Here is a 16604-nt window from a genome sequence, read left to right as displayed (position 1 = left end):
GATGCCTCTCACGACAGTGTGACTCGCAGTACCTTTCGGCACGTGAATCCTCTTGTGCCTTTATTAACAATTTGGGACTGAAGTGTGATGCACTTAAGGATTTTTTTAGTTGACATTGAACTCCAAAAAAGACAATGCTAAATAATTGATGCACGCAAATCCATTCTACGACAAATGCAAGTGTTTAACGCTATTTCAGATCAGCCTGGGCGACACACAGTAATAAGCCAAAGGGCAATGCAAGAAAATTGCTTCCAAGGTGTCACGCTGAGAAAATCCAGTGACAGGATGATCGACCAAAAGGAGCTTTTCAAGGCTGTTGCAAGGAATGTTCAGAAGTGTTTATTGTGTGAAGGTGGACAAGCACAAGACATAACGGGGTACAGCAAGATGATTGAGGAGTTGAAAGTGCTCTATCCCCAGAACTGTCCAGAATACACAGGGGAATTTTATGGAGCGAGTGAAAGCTGAGTCCCTTTGCAAGCATTATTGGATTGATAGTCCCTGAGTTGTATTGCAAGCTTACAGGGTGTACAAGTAATGGACAGCAGGTCTCAAATGAACTAAACGAACTCTTCAGGTCCATCGATTCAATTTCCTTTCTCTAGAGGGAATGCAAACGCAGATTCTCTCATATGAACTGGATATGTAAGTCGAGCCACGCCTAGCTTCACATAAAGACAATCTCGACTCTGCTCTTTGTAAACCTTGTTTAAACCAGAACTTACGTTAGGATCTTGGATTGCTAAAAGTCATAGAGATGCCATTGACACAAGCTGTAAAGTTCACAATAGGGAGCAGGATGACAAAAAAGTATTTAAAATGCTGTGGGCTTTTCTTGAAGATTAGGCTTGGTGATTGATTTTTTTTCTTTTCCCATGGCACTAAATTAAATGTAAATTAAATTGGATGTCAACAGTTGTTGTTCATGATAATCATACACTGTAAAAATGATTCTGTGCTTTAGTAGATTTTATGAAAATTAAATGCATTTCCATAAGCCTAATTTGTAGGTGACAGAAGAATTTGAGATGTTGGTCAGAGGAGCTTGTTCACGCTATGCTGTATTTGCGGTCCCTGCATTGCATATACTTATTATGCTCTTGCGATCCACAGGTCAGCATTTAGTGACATCATTGTGTGATATGGGAAAACTGAGGTCAGATCGTCAGCATTGTTCTCAATGCCTCTTACTCATTGTTTTTGATTCGACAATTCTTCATTTACAAATTAAGCACTGACCTCAAACATTATGATACACATTTTATAGACAGAATGAAGACAGAGGATTTTTAAATTATAAGAAAATTTACTGTAGCTGTTTCGAGAATAATTGATTGCGTGGGTTTGTCTGATTGCACTAACAATGCATGACACACAGTGTGTGTACAAGTAGATAGAGATCACATTCTAGCAGGTTGAAAGGAATAGTTCACCCAATAAAGACATTTCTGTCATCATTTACAAAAAATTTAGAAGGTCTAAATGTGAACAGCAATTTTGCCAATTAAATATTTCTGACCTACCATAGAAAGAGAGTCGTCCCTTGACTGTGTTTTTGCCCCTGGAGTTCTCTGCCACACATTCGTACTGCCCTGCATCTTCCTGTTGGAAATAAGGAATTTCCAACACTCCACTGGACTTGCTAACGTCCACTTTTCTGGGAAAGTGAACTCCATCTGGTCTTCTCCAGCTTATTGCTGGAACTGGACTGAAGACAAGAGATAAAGTAGATTCATAAATCTTAAAGGGGTCCTGTGGTAAAAACAACATGAAATGCCTTGATGAACATAGTTAGGGCATATCAAAAGGCTTGTCCCAGTTTTTTTATTTAGCCAATAGGCTTTAGTTTTGTCCTAAGCCATGAACTTGGTGGATTGGAATGATTGGATACTTGCTTACTGGTCGCAGGTGGTATTAGGGGAGGGACAATGTCCTTTTAGAGAGACAAAAAACTGTGTTGTGCAAGATGAGTCATACATATTTAAGGTTTGTTTTCCCAGAAGAGAAATACTTTTAATTTGAAATAGGTATATCTGCTAAGAAGTACACTAGCAAATAGATGGTTTCAAAGCTAATAAACATGGACTAAAAGCCATAGTTTTGATTCAATAAAGCATTAATGAGGGCCTCAGTTATTCCAGATATGACATGAATGACAGCAAAACAGCAGTCAAAGTCAGCAATTGACTGTTTGCATATGAAGTCTTGTAAGCAGGCTCCTACCGAAAATATAAACTTTACTTAATATTAAATAAATTAATATTTACTTTCCCAAAGCAAAGCACTCCAGTTTGACCGTAAACCCATTCGCAACAGCCAAGATCTCTGGGAACTGAACCTCAATTTTTGGCTCATATTCTCCCATAATGCCTGAAACACAGAAAATTATTCAGTATTATCATTACAGTACTTGCAAGCCATCACTGAATTTATATTTCATTGTTCTAAACTAACCTAACCCCAAATTATACAATTCTGAAATCAATTCAGCACAAACTGTTGAATGTACAAACTTTACTTTAGATACATCTAGCCTTGTAGATCATATATGCTATTTGTGTTTTATAATCTCCCATTGACATTGATAGAATGTTTAGCATTCAAAATATAACCATCAGCAGACATCACTGAAACAATCCCATACAAAATTGCAATTGGTCTTCTTTTTTTATATCTAATTACATACTAATTATAAAAACCTAATGTTAAAAAGTGTTAGTGTAAACATTTTTACAATTAATTCAGTATCCATTTTTGTTCACTTCCTAAAACTACACAAATGTTTTTTTTCCCAATTACTGAGGCTAAAATTGGAATATATAAATTCCTAGGGGGTACACACTCAACTTGACTGCACATCCTATTACAGAAACTGAGCACGTGGAGCAGTGCATGCTTACTCATTATGCATGACACATGTCCTGAGATAATAAACATGGGAGAAAATTTACTGTAAGGAGAATGGAGACTTCACCCGCAAGCAGGGGCATTGCTAGACTTCAGTGACATGTGGGGCTTAGCCCACAGGGCATAATAAAATAAAAAAATAAGAAGAATACTTAAAAAAATACCACCCTACCTGTAAAATAACAATTATGGCCTATATTAAGTGCACAACACTGACACCTGTTCAGAACTTTATATGAGCAAACGTCAGGCACACAACAAATGGATCAAACACGTTTTTAATTTAAATTGCAGATCAAAGCAAAAATTACAACATTTCGGCTAATTTGTTCATTGTGCAGAAACTAATGCTAAGAATAAAATCAAAGTAATTTAACAAATAAAATTTGCAATTTTCATTTATCATAATATTTTGAGAATAAATCAAAAGGAAATTGATGTGGTGGACAACTGCAAAATGGAGCATCTGGGTCTTTACATACAACACCACTAACCAGGGTGATAACTTGGCTATGCAACCGAGCTGAATTTGTAGGAAGTTTGTGAGATCTCTGTTCATGAATGAGGTGTGCATTATTAGTACATGAGTATTCAGTCTGTGGGTGCCTGTCAAGGGAGGCACGAAAAATAGGCTCACACTCAAGTGAAGTGAAAAATAATTGGAACTGCTGTGAATTATATAGGTCCAATTCAAGACATTGTATATGGTAACATCCCCTCAGTTACAGTATTATTTAGAGAGGAAAACCCAGTAACAACGCCGAATGGGACTGCTTGAATCTGTCTGGTTCTTTCTCCTGAATAAATAAAATTGCCTACATAACTGCTGCAGAGTCCGCGTACTAATAACTCTGTGCTGTGAGCCAAAACACCAAGGATTTCGTTATTGCTAAATCCTAAACTAAAGTAGGCATGTGTTTAACTACATCCTCTACATCCATCTCTTGCATTAATGAAGCTGCTGGCAGTGCGTCTGTTCTATCATAGTGATAATGATGCTCTGTTTAGTCTAATATTGAGATTTATTTCCCTCTAATATGCTACTTCATTCTCACTAATATGCTACATTATTCTCATAATGCAATGACTTTATTCTAATAATTTTGAATGTATTTTTATATGAAATTTTATATCATAATGCTACGACATTATTCTCAAACTTTTACGACTTTAATCTAATAATGCTTCAACTTCTCGTAATTTTAAATGTATTCACAAAATATTACAACTTTATTATCTAAATCTTTTTTTTTTTTTTTATGTGTCAATAAATCTCCATCATGGGATGACTGAGTAAAGTTAAAAATAACTTCTACTATTCTAATAAAGCATCTCGAAACATCTGTGTTGGGTTTCATGACTGTTATTAAACATGATTCCAGGTTGTTTTTAACAAAGCAAAGTTTCAACGATAAATGATAAGACAGTGTTTTTTTTTCTTCATTTTGCACTGGTGTGCAGATTTAAGTACAATAATTAGACAAGTTAAATTTAATTTGATTTTAAACCATTCAAAAATCAAGGCACCCCAAAGAGACTATTTAAGCAGTGTAACTCCATGAACATGACATGGAAATGTGAACCAGCATGGTATATAGAGGCAGTCATTTTGTTGGACTTTAATGTAAGATTTGTCATTTTAAAACATTTGTATTGTGCTAGTTAGGCTTACAGCTCACTGTGCTGCTATTTTGAGTTGCGTTTGAGGAAATTCCACTACAATAAACATTCTTTATTCCTGCATACGACTCCAGAATAACCGAATAAATTGACTGGCATATGTATTAAAATCTACATGGTGTGTGGATTGTAAAAATAAATAGAGATTAGAAATGAGGCATACAGATTATATATTTAGAAATAAGGCTTGCGTAATAAAACTTCAGTGGCTCTGATACAGAAAAACTGCACCCCTGTGAGAGAAAATAGTACACTCCCACTCGAGGCGTTCGTTACGTGTCTTATGAACTTGAGCACAAACAGCAGGTAAAAGTCAAAGTGTGAACTGTCAATTAATGCAAGTTGGACACACAGATCAGAATTAATTTACATTTGAAGTAAGAATTTTTAAAAAGTCCACTTGAAAACAGCAGAAGATTTTGCCCATTGATTTTATGGCATGTAAACATATACTTTATTATGCCCATGGTCACATTTTGTTTGCTGTTTACACAGTCTAGTGCTGTCACAGAGACCAGTGAGATATCTCATGACACTTATTTAAGTGATATCTTTCAGGGAGAAATAAAAGCACCTTTAACTCTATTTGCAAAACATTTTGTATTTTAACGCATTTAATATTTACTGTAAATAAAATAATAAATGATGACTAACAAATTTCTTCCAAGTTCTTTAAGACAAAGTATGAAGTAAATTATTTATGATTGTATTTTAATGCTTGTTTTAATGTACCATGTACCATATACAGAACACTGCGATAAATTGGTTAAACTTATTTAATAGATTCACAGCCCTAATTTTAACACTTTTCTTTCGCTTCCTTGCACACAATGATATTTTCTTCAGAAAATGCAAATGTAGTTCCATATTAAACATGTTTTAAACCAAAAAGCATGTCATATAATAAGCTGAATTCACATGAGAAGACCATCACCATCGCTGCGGAGCACAAGTGGTGTGGGAGGTCCCTGCACTCTGCTTTGGGTCACTGTATTGGTCACAACACAAGTGTAGTTCCCAACATCTGAAGGCTCCACTTTAGCAATGTACAGGTTGCCTGTTTTCTGTGACACAAAGCGGCGAGTGTCCTGCTTCACAAATGAGGGATATTCGTTGAAGATCCAGGAAAAGGTTAGCTCTGTAGGAGAGACAGGAGATGAATATCAGCATTTCTGAAACTGGCTGCATATTGAATCTCACTACTTAAGAGTTTAAAAATACTTCAGTGGATTCACTGTAATATTAATCCAGTTCAAAACCAACTGATGAGAGAAAACAGGATCATGCAACCAGAAAGAGCGCACATGGATTTGCATGGTAAATCTAGCTTAACCAATTTGATTCACCAGTGTTTTTCATACAAAAAATTTTAAACGGAAATTGACACTTCTTTTTAACTATGAACTGAATAACTGACCAAATATACACATTATTCTTTTATATTTTAGTGTATTTCACATGAACTGAATGGAGGTTTGACATAAAAGAAAGTGAAGTATGCAGCTTGCATGTCAAGTACAACCGCTGTGAGACATATCAAATCCATGCAGGTGCTTGATCATTGGCATTAATAAAACATTTATTGCACATACTGACAGACCCATACATATTTAATGATTGTTTTTGAGTCGATCAACAAAGCTGCAGAGAAGGATAAACAAAAGCCCAAACAAAAAGGTTACTAACTGACTTTAAAACATTTATAAGAAATCAGGGACAAATATCAAGTGTTTACTATCATACAATGAAAGCTTTTAGAGAATGCCTGCCTATCTATCTATCTATCTATCTATCTATCTATCTATCTATCTATCTATCTATCTATCTATCTATCTATCTATCTATCTATCTATCTATCTATCTATCTATCTCTCTCTCTCTCTCTCTCTCTCTCTCTCTCTCTCTCTCTCTCTCTCTCTCTCTATCTATCTATCTGTCTGTCTGTCTGTCTGTCTGTCTGTCTGTCTGTCTATCATAATGTTGAACCTACTGTAAAACAACAAAACCATATATCTATTTCTGGGAAAACAATTAAATACATTGAACAAAGAAATCTCTACCATTTTTGATGAAGATTTCAAAATAAAACTTGGAGTCTATCAATACAAAACAACATCTGTGTTCTGTGTGAGCTGGCCAAAAAGCATTAAAGCCATGGACTGCCTTTTCCTGATGGATCTACTAGAAAAAAGAAGTGATTTTAACCTTTGGTGAGTTTTAAAAGGTTTAGCTCCATTAAAGCAATAAGGTCTAATGCGCTAGACCCAACTCTAAACACAGTAATCGAGACAGCAGGGAACAGACAAAGAGAACACTAATTTAGCACAGCTGTGCTAACTACTTTTCATCCCAGGCAAAGCCTTTTGATAAGAACTGACACAGAGTAGCAAAAGAGAGCTCACTATCATCATTTTTAGAAGACACGCTCTATTAGTGTTTCTCAAAGTGATGTGGCTGAATTATTTGCTTTGATTTTTGGTGAGATTTTTGTTCAGGAATTTGCAATTCAAATTCAAATAGTGAATTCCTGAGTTCTTTTCATTACTTTTTAAATGTAAAAAGAATTTGCTTCATGTGGTAACATCTAAATCAAGTCAAAGATGTTTTTTAACGTCTGAATCATATTATATTGGGTTACACCAAAAAAACAAAAAGCATGATGCCAAATATAGAAACCAAGTAACTGACAGCATTAACACTTGCTCGTTGCAGCTGCTTAGGACAAAAAAACTCTGATTAACACATAAAAGATTACTTTTATTGCATTTCCTTTGACATCTGAGTAGTACACGGTATGACTCTAGCTACCTACAGTTCCTCTATGTTTGATGGGAGGACTCCATCTCAAACAAATATGGCTGGACATGGAAATGGATTCTTCCACTACAAACGCTTCAGACATGTTTGTAAGTTCTGTTCTCTGGTTTGTGTTCAGCAATGTAGTATTTTTCTTTAATAACAATCATGAGTCTCATGTAATAATTTATTAAACTTCTGAATTATACTTTTGTGTCCTTCTGAAGCTTGAAGAGGTGGTCACCATAAACTGCCATTGCATGACATCACTGAGAACAATTCTTTTAAACCATTTTTCCCTTTGTGTTAAGAAAGAAGAAGAAAAAAGTAATATAGGGTTATAACAACACAGGGGCAAGTAAATAATGACTGAATTTTTATTTTGGGTTAACTAGACCTTTAAGGTACCAATTGCGTTTATCACTTTTTACAGTCTATTAAAGTCTTGCAAAACTCTTTTAGTTATGTATACATAGCTATGTATGTTACATGTTAAAACATTGTGACAAGCCAAAGTTTTCAGTTTATCTATGTGTGAGCAAGCCATTAAGTAATTTCTGGCAAAAACACTCATGTCATGTGCATTCAGATAATTGATGCCTAAATTAGTGAATTATGAAAACAAATCTCCAACATGTCATGAGTTTTTCAATATGTTCTGTATGGAAACATATTTGCTAATGACTCAAATCCATTACTAAAAGGCAAAAGTGATCATTCAAATCTATCTTAATAACATAAACATCATTGAATGTTTGACACGTTAATGACATGGAAATTGCAAAGAAGTGGTCTCAATTTTCAGTTTACCAATAAACAGAGATTGAACGTATGTTTTCATTCATGCTATGTTCTTCAACAAACAAGCTGACATCAATGCATTGTAATAACTTCCTTTTGTGGAGTGTGTTTAAAGGTGCCCTGTTTCTGAAATCATAAAGAAAGGAAATAAACCTGCCTCATGTTCTTTGCACATGAACAAGTCAACATTCAAAATTAATATATAAAAAATGCATATTAATCTTTAAACCCTTTGATAACTTATACATTTGACCTCAGCCCATTCTGGGTGTTGCCACTCAAAGAGTAAACTGGAAAAAGCACAAGGAAAACGTTTTTATCGCATCCCATTTAACTTATGTGCTTTACAGTGTGCAATTTAAGGGCATTAAATAAAGTGGAAAAAATAGGGAATATGTGTTTACGTTGTTATATGAGCAGTGAGGCCTTTTAATGCTGTAAACTAATTACAGTGGACCATAAATGCTGGTTGAGAGGCTAAGTAGAGACAAACAGTAAAAACTCAAGCCAGTCTCTATAGACCTGCAGGTCTCCAAAGTCACTCTGACCTGGCTTTTCTAAAAGGTAAAATCAGAATATTTGATTGTATTAAATGTGTAGAAGAACAAATACACTTCATTCATTTACAAAAAGCACAGCATATGACTCACAATCTGCACCAAACTTAGGGAATAAGAAGAATTTCAAATGTTCTGTATTATAATTACTCTTAATTTCTAATAAAGACTGTAAAAGACCGACATACTGTATAAAGAATCTAGGCAATCTACAATCTATTTTATGAAGGACAAGATTTAAAGTGATAGTTCACCCAAAAATGAAAATTCTGTCATCATTTTCTCACTTTCAATCCACCCAAGATATTTTACTTACATTCTTCTGTTGAACAAAAAGAATATTTCAGCTCTATAGGTCCATACAATGCAAGTGAATGGTGGCCAGATCTTCGAAGCTCCTAAAATAATATAAAGGCAGCATAAAAGTGATCCTTATGACTCAAAATAATAGGCAAAAAAATTATATTCATCAAGAATCTGTCACACTCACAGAAAGACAGATAAGGCAGATGTAAGTAATATTCAGGTTTATTGATGTGCCGAGAGAGCGAGGTGCAGGGTACTGTTGAACACGAAGACTAAGGAGAACAGGACAACAGGTAAGTATCTTCAGGTAGGATGTAACAGTTGAGTAGAGTCTGTAGCTTCGCAAGACGAGACCAGACACAGAGGTGCAGGAGACTGAGACTGAAATAGTGAGTGTAATCATGATGTACAGGTGCCGGTGATTAGAATTCAGGTGATTGGGATCTGGTGTAACAAGTGGGCGGGAGTGATGATGTGGATGGCTCCGTGACAGTATCCCCTCCTCCACGGTCGGCTCCTGAAGACCGGAACCCACGACGACGGGGACGGCCACGACCTCTGGGTGCAGGACGAGTGGGATGTTCCTGGTGAAACTGGGTTAGCAAGGAGGGGTCAAGGATGTTGTCACGAGCTACCCATGAACGCTCTTCTGGGCCATACCCCTCCCAGTCTACTAGGTACTCCAGACGATTGCCCCGTCATCGTGAGTTGATGATGGCTTGGACTCTGTAGATGAGCACATCAGTTGCGACTTCTGGAGGAGGAGGTACATCGGGTTCTAAAAGGGGAGGAGACAAGGGTTCAGAGTAGGGTTTTAACAATGAAACGTGAAACGATGGAGAGATACGGTACTGTGCTGGTAGGTTGAGCCGGTATGTGACATCGTTGAGCTGCCTCTGGATTGTAAAAGGACCTATGTAGCGGGGACTCAGCTTACGACAGGGCAGGCGAAGACGGATATCTCTGGTAGACAGCCATACCTTTTGTCCTGGTTGGAATCGGGGTGTCTCAGATCTTCTGGCGTTGGCTTGGGTGGCATGTCTTCGCACTGCCTGTTGTAGATGGATGTGAGCTGAGTCCCACACCCTCTCGCTCTGCTCGAACCAGTGATTAACAGCTGGAACCACAGACGGTTCCCCAGACCAAGGGAACAGGGGAGGCTGGTATCCTAGGATGCATTGGAATGACGTGAGTCCTGTGGTTGATTGACGGAGTGAATTTTGGGCATATTCCGCCCAGGGAAGGAACCGGCTCCAGCTGTTCTGGTTCTAGTGGCAGTATGACCTCAAGTACCTCCCGATCTCTTGGAACTTGCGCTCAGTCTGGCCGTTAGTTTGAGGATGATAGCCGGAGGATAAACTGATGGAGACTCCAAGGAGCTTGAAGAAGGCTTTCCAGACTCGGGAGATGAATTGAGAACCTCGATCAGATACTATATCCTCAGGAAGACTGAAATGACGGAACACATTCTGAAAGAGGGCTTCAGCTGCTTCGAAGGCGGTGGGTAACCCTCGGAGAGGAATCAACTTGCAGGCTTTGGAGAATCTGTCGATTATGACGAAGATGCAGGTATAGGACTCTGAGGGTGGAAGGTCAGTCATGAAGTCAATTCCCAGATGGGACCACGGACGACGAGGGATGGGTAATGGAACCAGTTTGCCAGCGGGTAGTCGACGGGGAGTGTTGGCGATGGCACAGACTGAGCAACCCTTGAGATATTGGGGGATGTCTTGGGCCATAGATGGCCACCAGTAGCGCTGGCGAAGGAGCGAGAGGGTTCGCTGGCTACCTGGGTGTCCAGAGCCCGGAGAGGTGTGAGCTGAGTCCAGAAGGGCTAGACGACAAGATGTGGGGACGTAGATACACCCTTCTGGACCTCCCGGCGGAGCAGGTTCGGTTTGGGTGGCGAGTCGGATATCTTCGTCTAAAGCCCAGAGGATAGGACTGACTATTATGGCTGGAGGGAGGATGGTTTCAGGTTTGGAAGGTTCAGGATCAGGTTGATGGAGACGTGAAAGAGCATCAGCTTTGGAATTCTTAAATCCAGGTCGGTAAGTAACTATAAAGTCGAACCTCGTGAAGAAGAGGGACCATCTGGCCTGGCGTGGATTGAGGCGATGAGCTTCTCTGAGGTATTCTAAATTTCGATGGTCTGTGATAACCTCAAACTTGTGCTTAGCTCCCTCCAGCCAGTGTCTCCACTCTTCTAATGCCAGCTTGATGGCAAGGAGCTCCCTGTTGCCAATGTCATAGTTCTGCTCCGCCGGGGACAGCTTGTTTGAGTAGAAGGCACATGGATGGAGTAAAGGTGGGTTCCCCTGTCGCTGTGAAAGTACCGCTCCCACCCCAGTGGAAGAAGCATCTACCTCCACGGCAAACGGCAATTCTGGATCTGGATGGGTTAGGATGGGAGCGGAAATGAAGGCTTCCTTGAGAGTGGCGAAGGCGGTGGTGGCTTCTGGATTCCAGGACAGAAACTTGGGCCGGGATTTGAGGAGAGAAGTGAGCGGGGAACTGAGAAGACTGTAATTATGGATAAACCTGCGGTAGAAGTTGGCGAATCCTAGTAATCTCTGGAGTTCTTTGATGGTGGTTGGTTGTGACCAGGTTCGGATTGTGTCCACCTTCCTCTGGTCCATCAGGATGCCTCTTTGATCAATGATGTATCCAAGGAAGTGAACTGTAGAAGTATGGAACTCACATTTCTCTAGTTTTAGATAAAGGTGTTGCTCTCGAAGACGCTGGAGGATCTGCTTCACATGGTGTCGATGTTCTGTGAGGTTCTTGGAGAATATCAGGATATCATCGATATACACTATGACGAACTGCTGGAGAAATTCTCGGAGGATTTCGTTCATATAACCTTGGAAAACTGAAGGAGCATTGGACAGTCCATAAGGCATCACCCGGTACTCATAGTGCCCTGAGGGTGTCAGGAAGGCAGTCTTCCATTCGTCGCCCTTACGGATGCGAATTAGATTGTAGGCACTTCGTAAATCTAATTTGGTAAAGATGCAGGCACCACGTAGTTGTTCCAGGGCTGAGGGGACCAGAGGGAGGGGATAACTGTACTTTATGGTTTGGGCATTAAGAGTCCGGTAGTCTATGCAGGGCCGCAAGCCTCCGTCCTTCTTCGCCACAAAAAAGAAACTAGAGGCGGCAGGGGATGTAGAAGGACGAATGAAATCCTGACTAAGTGCCTCCGTGATGTACTCCTCCATGGCCTTCTGCTCCGGGATGGACAGGGGATAGACTCGACCCTTGGGTAGAGTCGCCCCAGGTAGCAGGTCGATGGCACAGTCCCATGGCCGATGAGGTGGTAGTTGTGTTGCCAACCGCTTGCTGAACACATCCTGGAACGCCCGATACTCAGAAGGAATCTCCATCTTCTTGTCAGACTCTGGGCTCTCAATGGTAGTGGAATTAATGACGATAGATGGACTGGTAGCACTGGAATGGAAAGGAGAACTAGACACCTTGACCACAGGAGTTAAACAGGACTGATGACAGGATGAGCCCCACTGAAGAATCTCACCAGTAACCCAGTTTATCCGAGGTTCATGTTGGAGTATCCACGGGCGTCCCAGGATGATGTCCGTGGTGGATCCTTCCAACACCAAGAACGAAATCTCCTCGGAATGTAGGCAACCTATGTGGAGTGTCATGGTGGGGGAGAAGTGACATATGCGACCACGACCCAGCGGCTTACCCAGAATAGTATGAACCTCTAGGTTTTGGGGACAGCGTTTCCTCTTGATGTTGAGCCTTTGAAGGAGGTTGTGGGAAATGAAGTTACTCACTGATCCGGAGTCGATGAGAGCTTGTGCTGGAACATTGGAACAGGCTGTTACAAGGTAGACAGTAGTACGAGTCAAAGGTGCAATCTTAGGAGAGAGTTGGATAGTACTCACCGCTGGGCGTGGTGGTCGTATAGGACAAGTGGTAATGACATGTCCCTCTCCCCCACAATACAGGCACAGACGATTAATCCATCTTCTTTGACGCTCCGCTGTAGAAAGTCGCTGAAAATCTACCTGCATGGGTTCTGGTGTTGGATGGGCGGCAGATGGTTCCAGAGGTGGAGGATGCATAGCGGGTTGGATTGAAGGGCATGCAGTAAGTTGTTGGGAGACACGGATCGATTTCTGGATGAAAGCCTCTAATCCCATATTATCATCATGTATAACCATCAATGAACGAATTTCAGGATTGAGACCATGGCGATAGGCGGTGAGAAGAGCCACTTCCTCCCATCCACTTGCCACAGCGAGTGTTCGAAAATGTAATGCATAGGATCCCACCGATCGATTACCTTGTTTGAGTCGAAAGAGCTGATCATGGATGGTTAGAGAAGATGTGGACTGCCCAAAAACTTCCTTCAAATGCTGAATGAATGCTGTTAAAGATTTAGTTACTGGAACATCGGCTTGCCACAATGCTTGTGCCCACAAAAGAGCTCGACCAGAGAGAAGGGAAATTATAAATGCAATCCGCGCTCTATCAGTGGCATACAATTGGGGTTGCATCTCAAAGTGAAGAGTGCACTGGAGAATAAACCCGCTGCAATCCTCCGCCTCGCCGCTATAGGTCGCTGGTCGGGCCATGGGACTGGCAGAGGCAGCAGGTGAAGGAGTGCTGGGTTGCGGAAGTGATTGACGAACTGCGTTCACTAATTCCGCAAACGGATCCGTAGAAGCTGCGCTCGTACTCTGCATAGTTTCGGTCTGGTCTTCTGTCACACTCACAGAAAGACAGATAAGGCAGATGTAAGTAATATTCAGGTTTATTGATGTGCCGAGAGAGCGAGGTGCAGGGTACTGTTGAACACGAAGACTAAGGAGAACAGGACAACAGGTAAGTATCTTCAGGTAGGATGTAACAGTTGAGTAGAGTCTGTAGCTTCGCAAGACGAGACCAGACACAGAGGTGCAGGAGACTGAGACTGAAATAGTGAGTGTAATCATGATGTACAGGTGCCGGTGATTAGAATTCAGGTGATTGGGATCTGGTGTAACAAGTGGGCGGGAGTGATGATGTGGATGGCTCCGTGACAGAATCTTTGTGAAGCTTCTCTGATATCTGCCAAGCCCACCAATAAAGCAGACGTGACACATTATTCTGTAATTACAATGGAGCAGTTGGAGATGGAGACCAATCCTTCAATTTCAGGGGTCAAACCCAAAAGACGACGATACGATGAGCAGTAATTAAGTTTAGGATTTACATGGACAGGATCAGTTGATGCACCAGAACCTTTAGGTGTCGTTTGTCAGGAGATTTTAGTTAATGACATCATGCAAGACACCCCGCAGACACCTTGACACCAAGCATGCTGAGGTAGCGGGTAAAACTCCAGAGCTTTTCCAAAGAAAACTTCAAGCCTTTATAGGTCAGAACAAAGTTGTCGGTGAATTTGTCAAATTAAATGTAAAGGCCACTGAAGCTTCATATCACGTTGCACTGCGTTTTGCCAATTCGGACAAAGCACTGTGACATCGGAGAGACATTGATTTTGCAGCAGCCAAAGTTATGTGTTCCTTCATGGTAGGAGAGGCAGCAGCTTCTAAGCTTGATTCTATTCCACTCTGTGACAGCACAGTGGGTTGGTGCATTTCTGACATGGCACAGTATGTGAAGGAGCAAGTGTTAGACAGCATCAGGAACAGCCCATTGATTGCACTCCAGATCGGCAAATCCACTGATGTGGCCAGCTGCGCACAGCTGTTAACATATGTGAGGTACGTGAAAAACATGGACATTCAAGAAGAGTTTCTATTCTGTAGTCCTTTGCCCTATGGCTCGGGTCCACCCTTTTTGGTGTCCAGTATAAAAGCTGGCGCGCAAACACCATTCCTGAGGAACAAGAGCACATCACTCGCACCTCAAAGAACTCTGAGTCTGTAGTGCGGCCAGCTTACGCAATATCTCGTCCCCTTTGCCTCAGGAAACCGAGGTTACATACGTAAACGAGACTTTCCCTTATGACACGACATTGCGTCAGGAAGCTAGCAGTATGGGGAACAGAGTCCCATCATGCCGCACTACACGACACAACCTTCCAGAGAGGAAACATGACACCGCAGTCACACAGGACATGACTGACATGATTATGCCGCAAGTGAATGACTCGCATGGTGGGCCAGGAGGGGAACACTCAGAATGTATATATGAACTACAGTCATATGGTATGAATTAACCCCTTCACAAACCCAGTCAGGAAGGAAGTTTATTTGTAATGAAAGTGCCTGTGACTTTTGGGAAATTAAATGTTCTGAATGCAGGAGGTTATGTAAAAATACTGGGATCCCATACTTATAAAGAGGGTAATAAGTATATAAGGGCATGAGAGTGGTGGCGGCATAATGGGCTAAAGCACATAACTGTTAATCAGAAGGTCGCTGGTTCGATCCCCATGGCCACCACCATTGTGTCCTTGAGCAAGGCACTTAATTCCAGGTTGCTACGAGGGAATTATCCCTGTAATAAATACACTCACTGTAAGTCACTTTGGATAAAAGTGTCTGCTAAATGCATAAATGTAAATGTAAGTATATGTTTGGCCAATGAAATAGCAAGCGGTCTGGACAGAGATGACTTGTTATGAGAGAGATGTTACATCTAGGTTGTAAAACCTTGTAAATGTGTTTTGAGAAGACCTTCCTGCAGCAAAACATATGTTTTCTAAGGACAAACCATTCGTCCATTCCCATGAAGAGGCCATACCTCAAGTTGAGTGTACTTTAAAACCAATTGGGCAATTTGCACCCTGTGACTTGTAAGCCTGGGCGATCGTATTAACGATCCAGTGAGAAAGTCTTTGCTGGAGATGGACATACCTTTTGTGTATCCTCCATAGCACACAACGAGCTGGTCATACAGTCTAAATTGGCAACGTATTTGTGTAGTGCTCGCATAAGGAACACTTATGGAATGACATCTTTAAATTAGCAATCTACAAAAGACTATAAATTAGTGTCTCTTTTTAGTTTTAGCGAAGCATCAAGTGGCGAGGTGGAGTAAATGTTCGTGGAGAGACTTCTCGTTTCCATGAAGATCCTGCCTGCTGACTAATGTATGTTGATGGCAAAGTAGTAGAAGGCATCTAGAGAGATGAATCGCTGTCTTGAAGGAAGAAAATTCTGAATGGTGTGGGAATGGTTTTTGTGCACCCGCTTTTATACAGGACAACTTTGCGCCTATAAGGGCAGGGCTTAAACACCATAGCCAATTTTAGAATTGGTGTTATTCTAGAAAGGTTTCAACTAAGTCATATAGAAGGACACTCCCCATGGTGTCAGCTTCCTGACGCAATGACAAGAGTTCTGAGTCTTAAGGAAACTCCTATTGTTAGGCCACTTTTAAAGACAATAGTACATCTCACCTCCCATATGCAGTGGGGGACCACAGAGCAGAACCACACCCTGTCCCTCTCTCACACTTACTGGACTCCTTCTCTGGGTTTTAAAGTCCTCCAGAACTATTAAAACCAAAAGAGAGACAGAGAAAACAGCAATAAACAACACAGTTAATAATATTATCCACAATTTAATCTGG

The 16604-nt window shown here is 40.7% G+C and overlaps 1 protein-coding gene across 1 annotated transcript in view; it reads right to left on the bottom strand.

Annotated features, from left to right (window-relative positions):
- Positions 1-16604, bottom strand: part of cntn3a.1 (contactin 3a, tandem duplicate 1) — a 177815-nt gene that overhangs the window by 58539 nt on the left and 102672 nt on the right. The window contains exons 5-8 of the mRNA XM_052091452.1: positions 16432-16527; positions 5525-5728; positions 2271-2373; positions 1527-1711 (exon numbers count right to left, since the gene is read on the bottom strand). Of these exons, the coding sequence (XP_051947412.1) occupies positions 1527-1711; positions 2271-2373; positions 5525-5728; positions 16432-16527 (588 nt within the window). The remainder of the gene's footprint in view (positions 1-1526; positions 1712-2270; positions 2374-5524; positions 5729-16431; positions 16528-16604) is intronic.

Source organism: Xyrauchen texanus, chromosome 25 (assembly GCF_025860055.1).
Source record: "Xyrauchen texanus isolate HMW12.3.18 chromosome 25, RBS_HiC_50CHRs, whole genome shotgun sequence".
Classification (NCBI taxonomy): domain Eukaryota; kingdom Metazoa; phylum Chordata; class Actinopteri; order Cypriniformes; family Catostomidae; genus Xyrauchen; species Xyrauchen texanus.
This window is presented reverse-complemented; position numbering and strand designations above follow the sequence as displayed.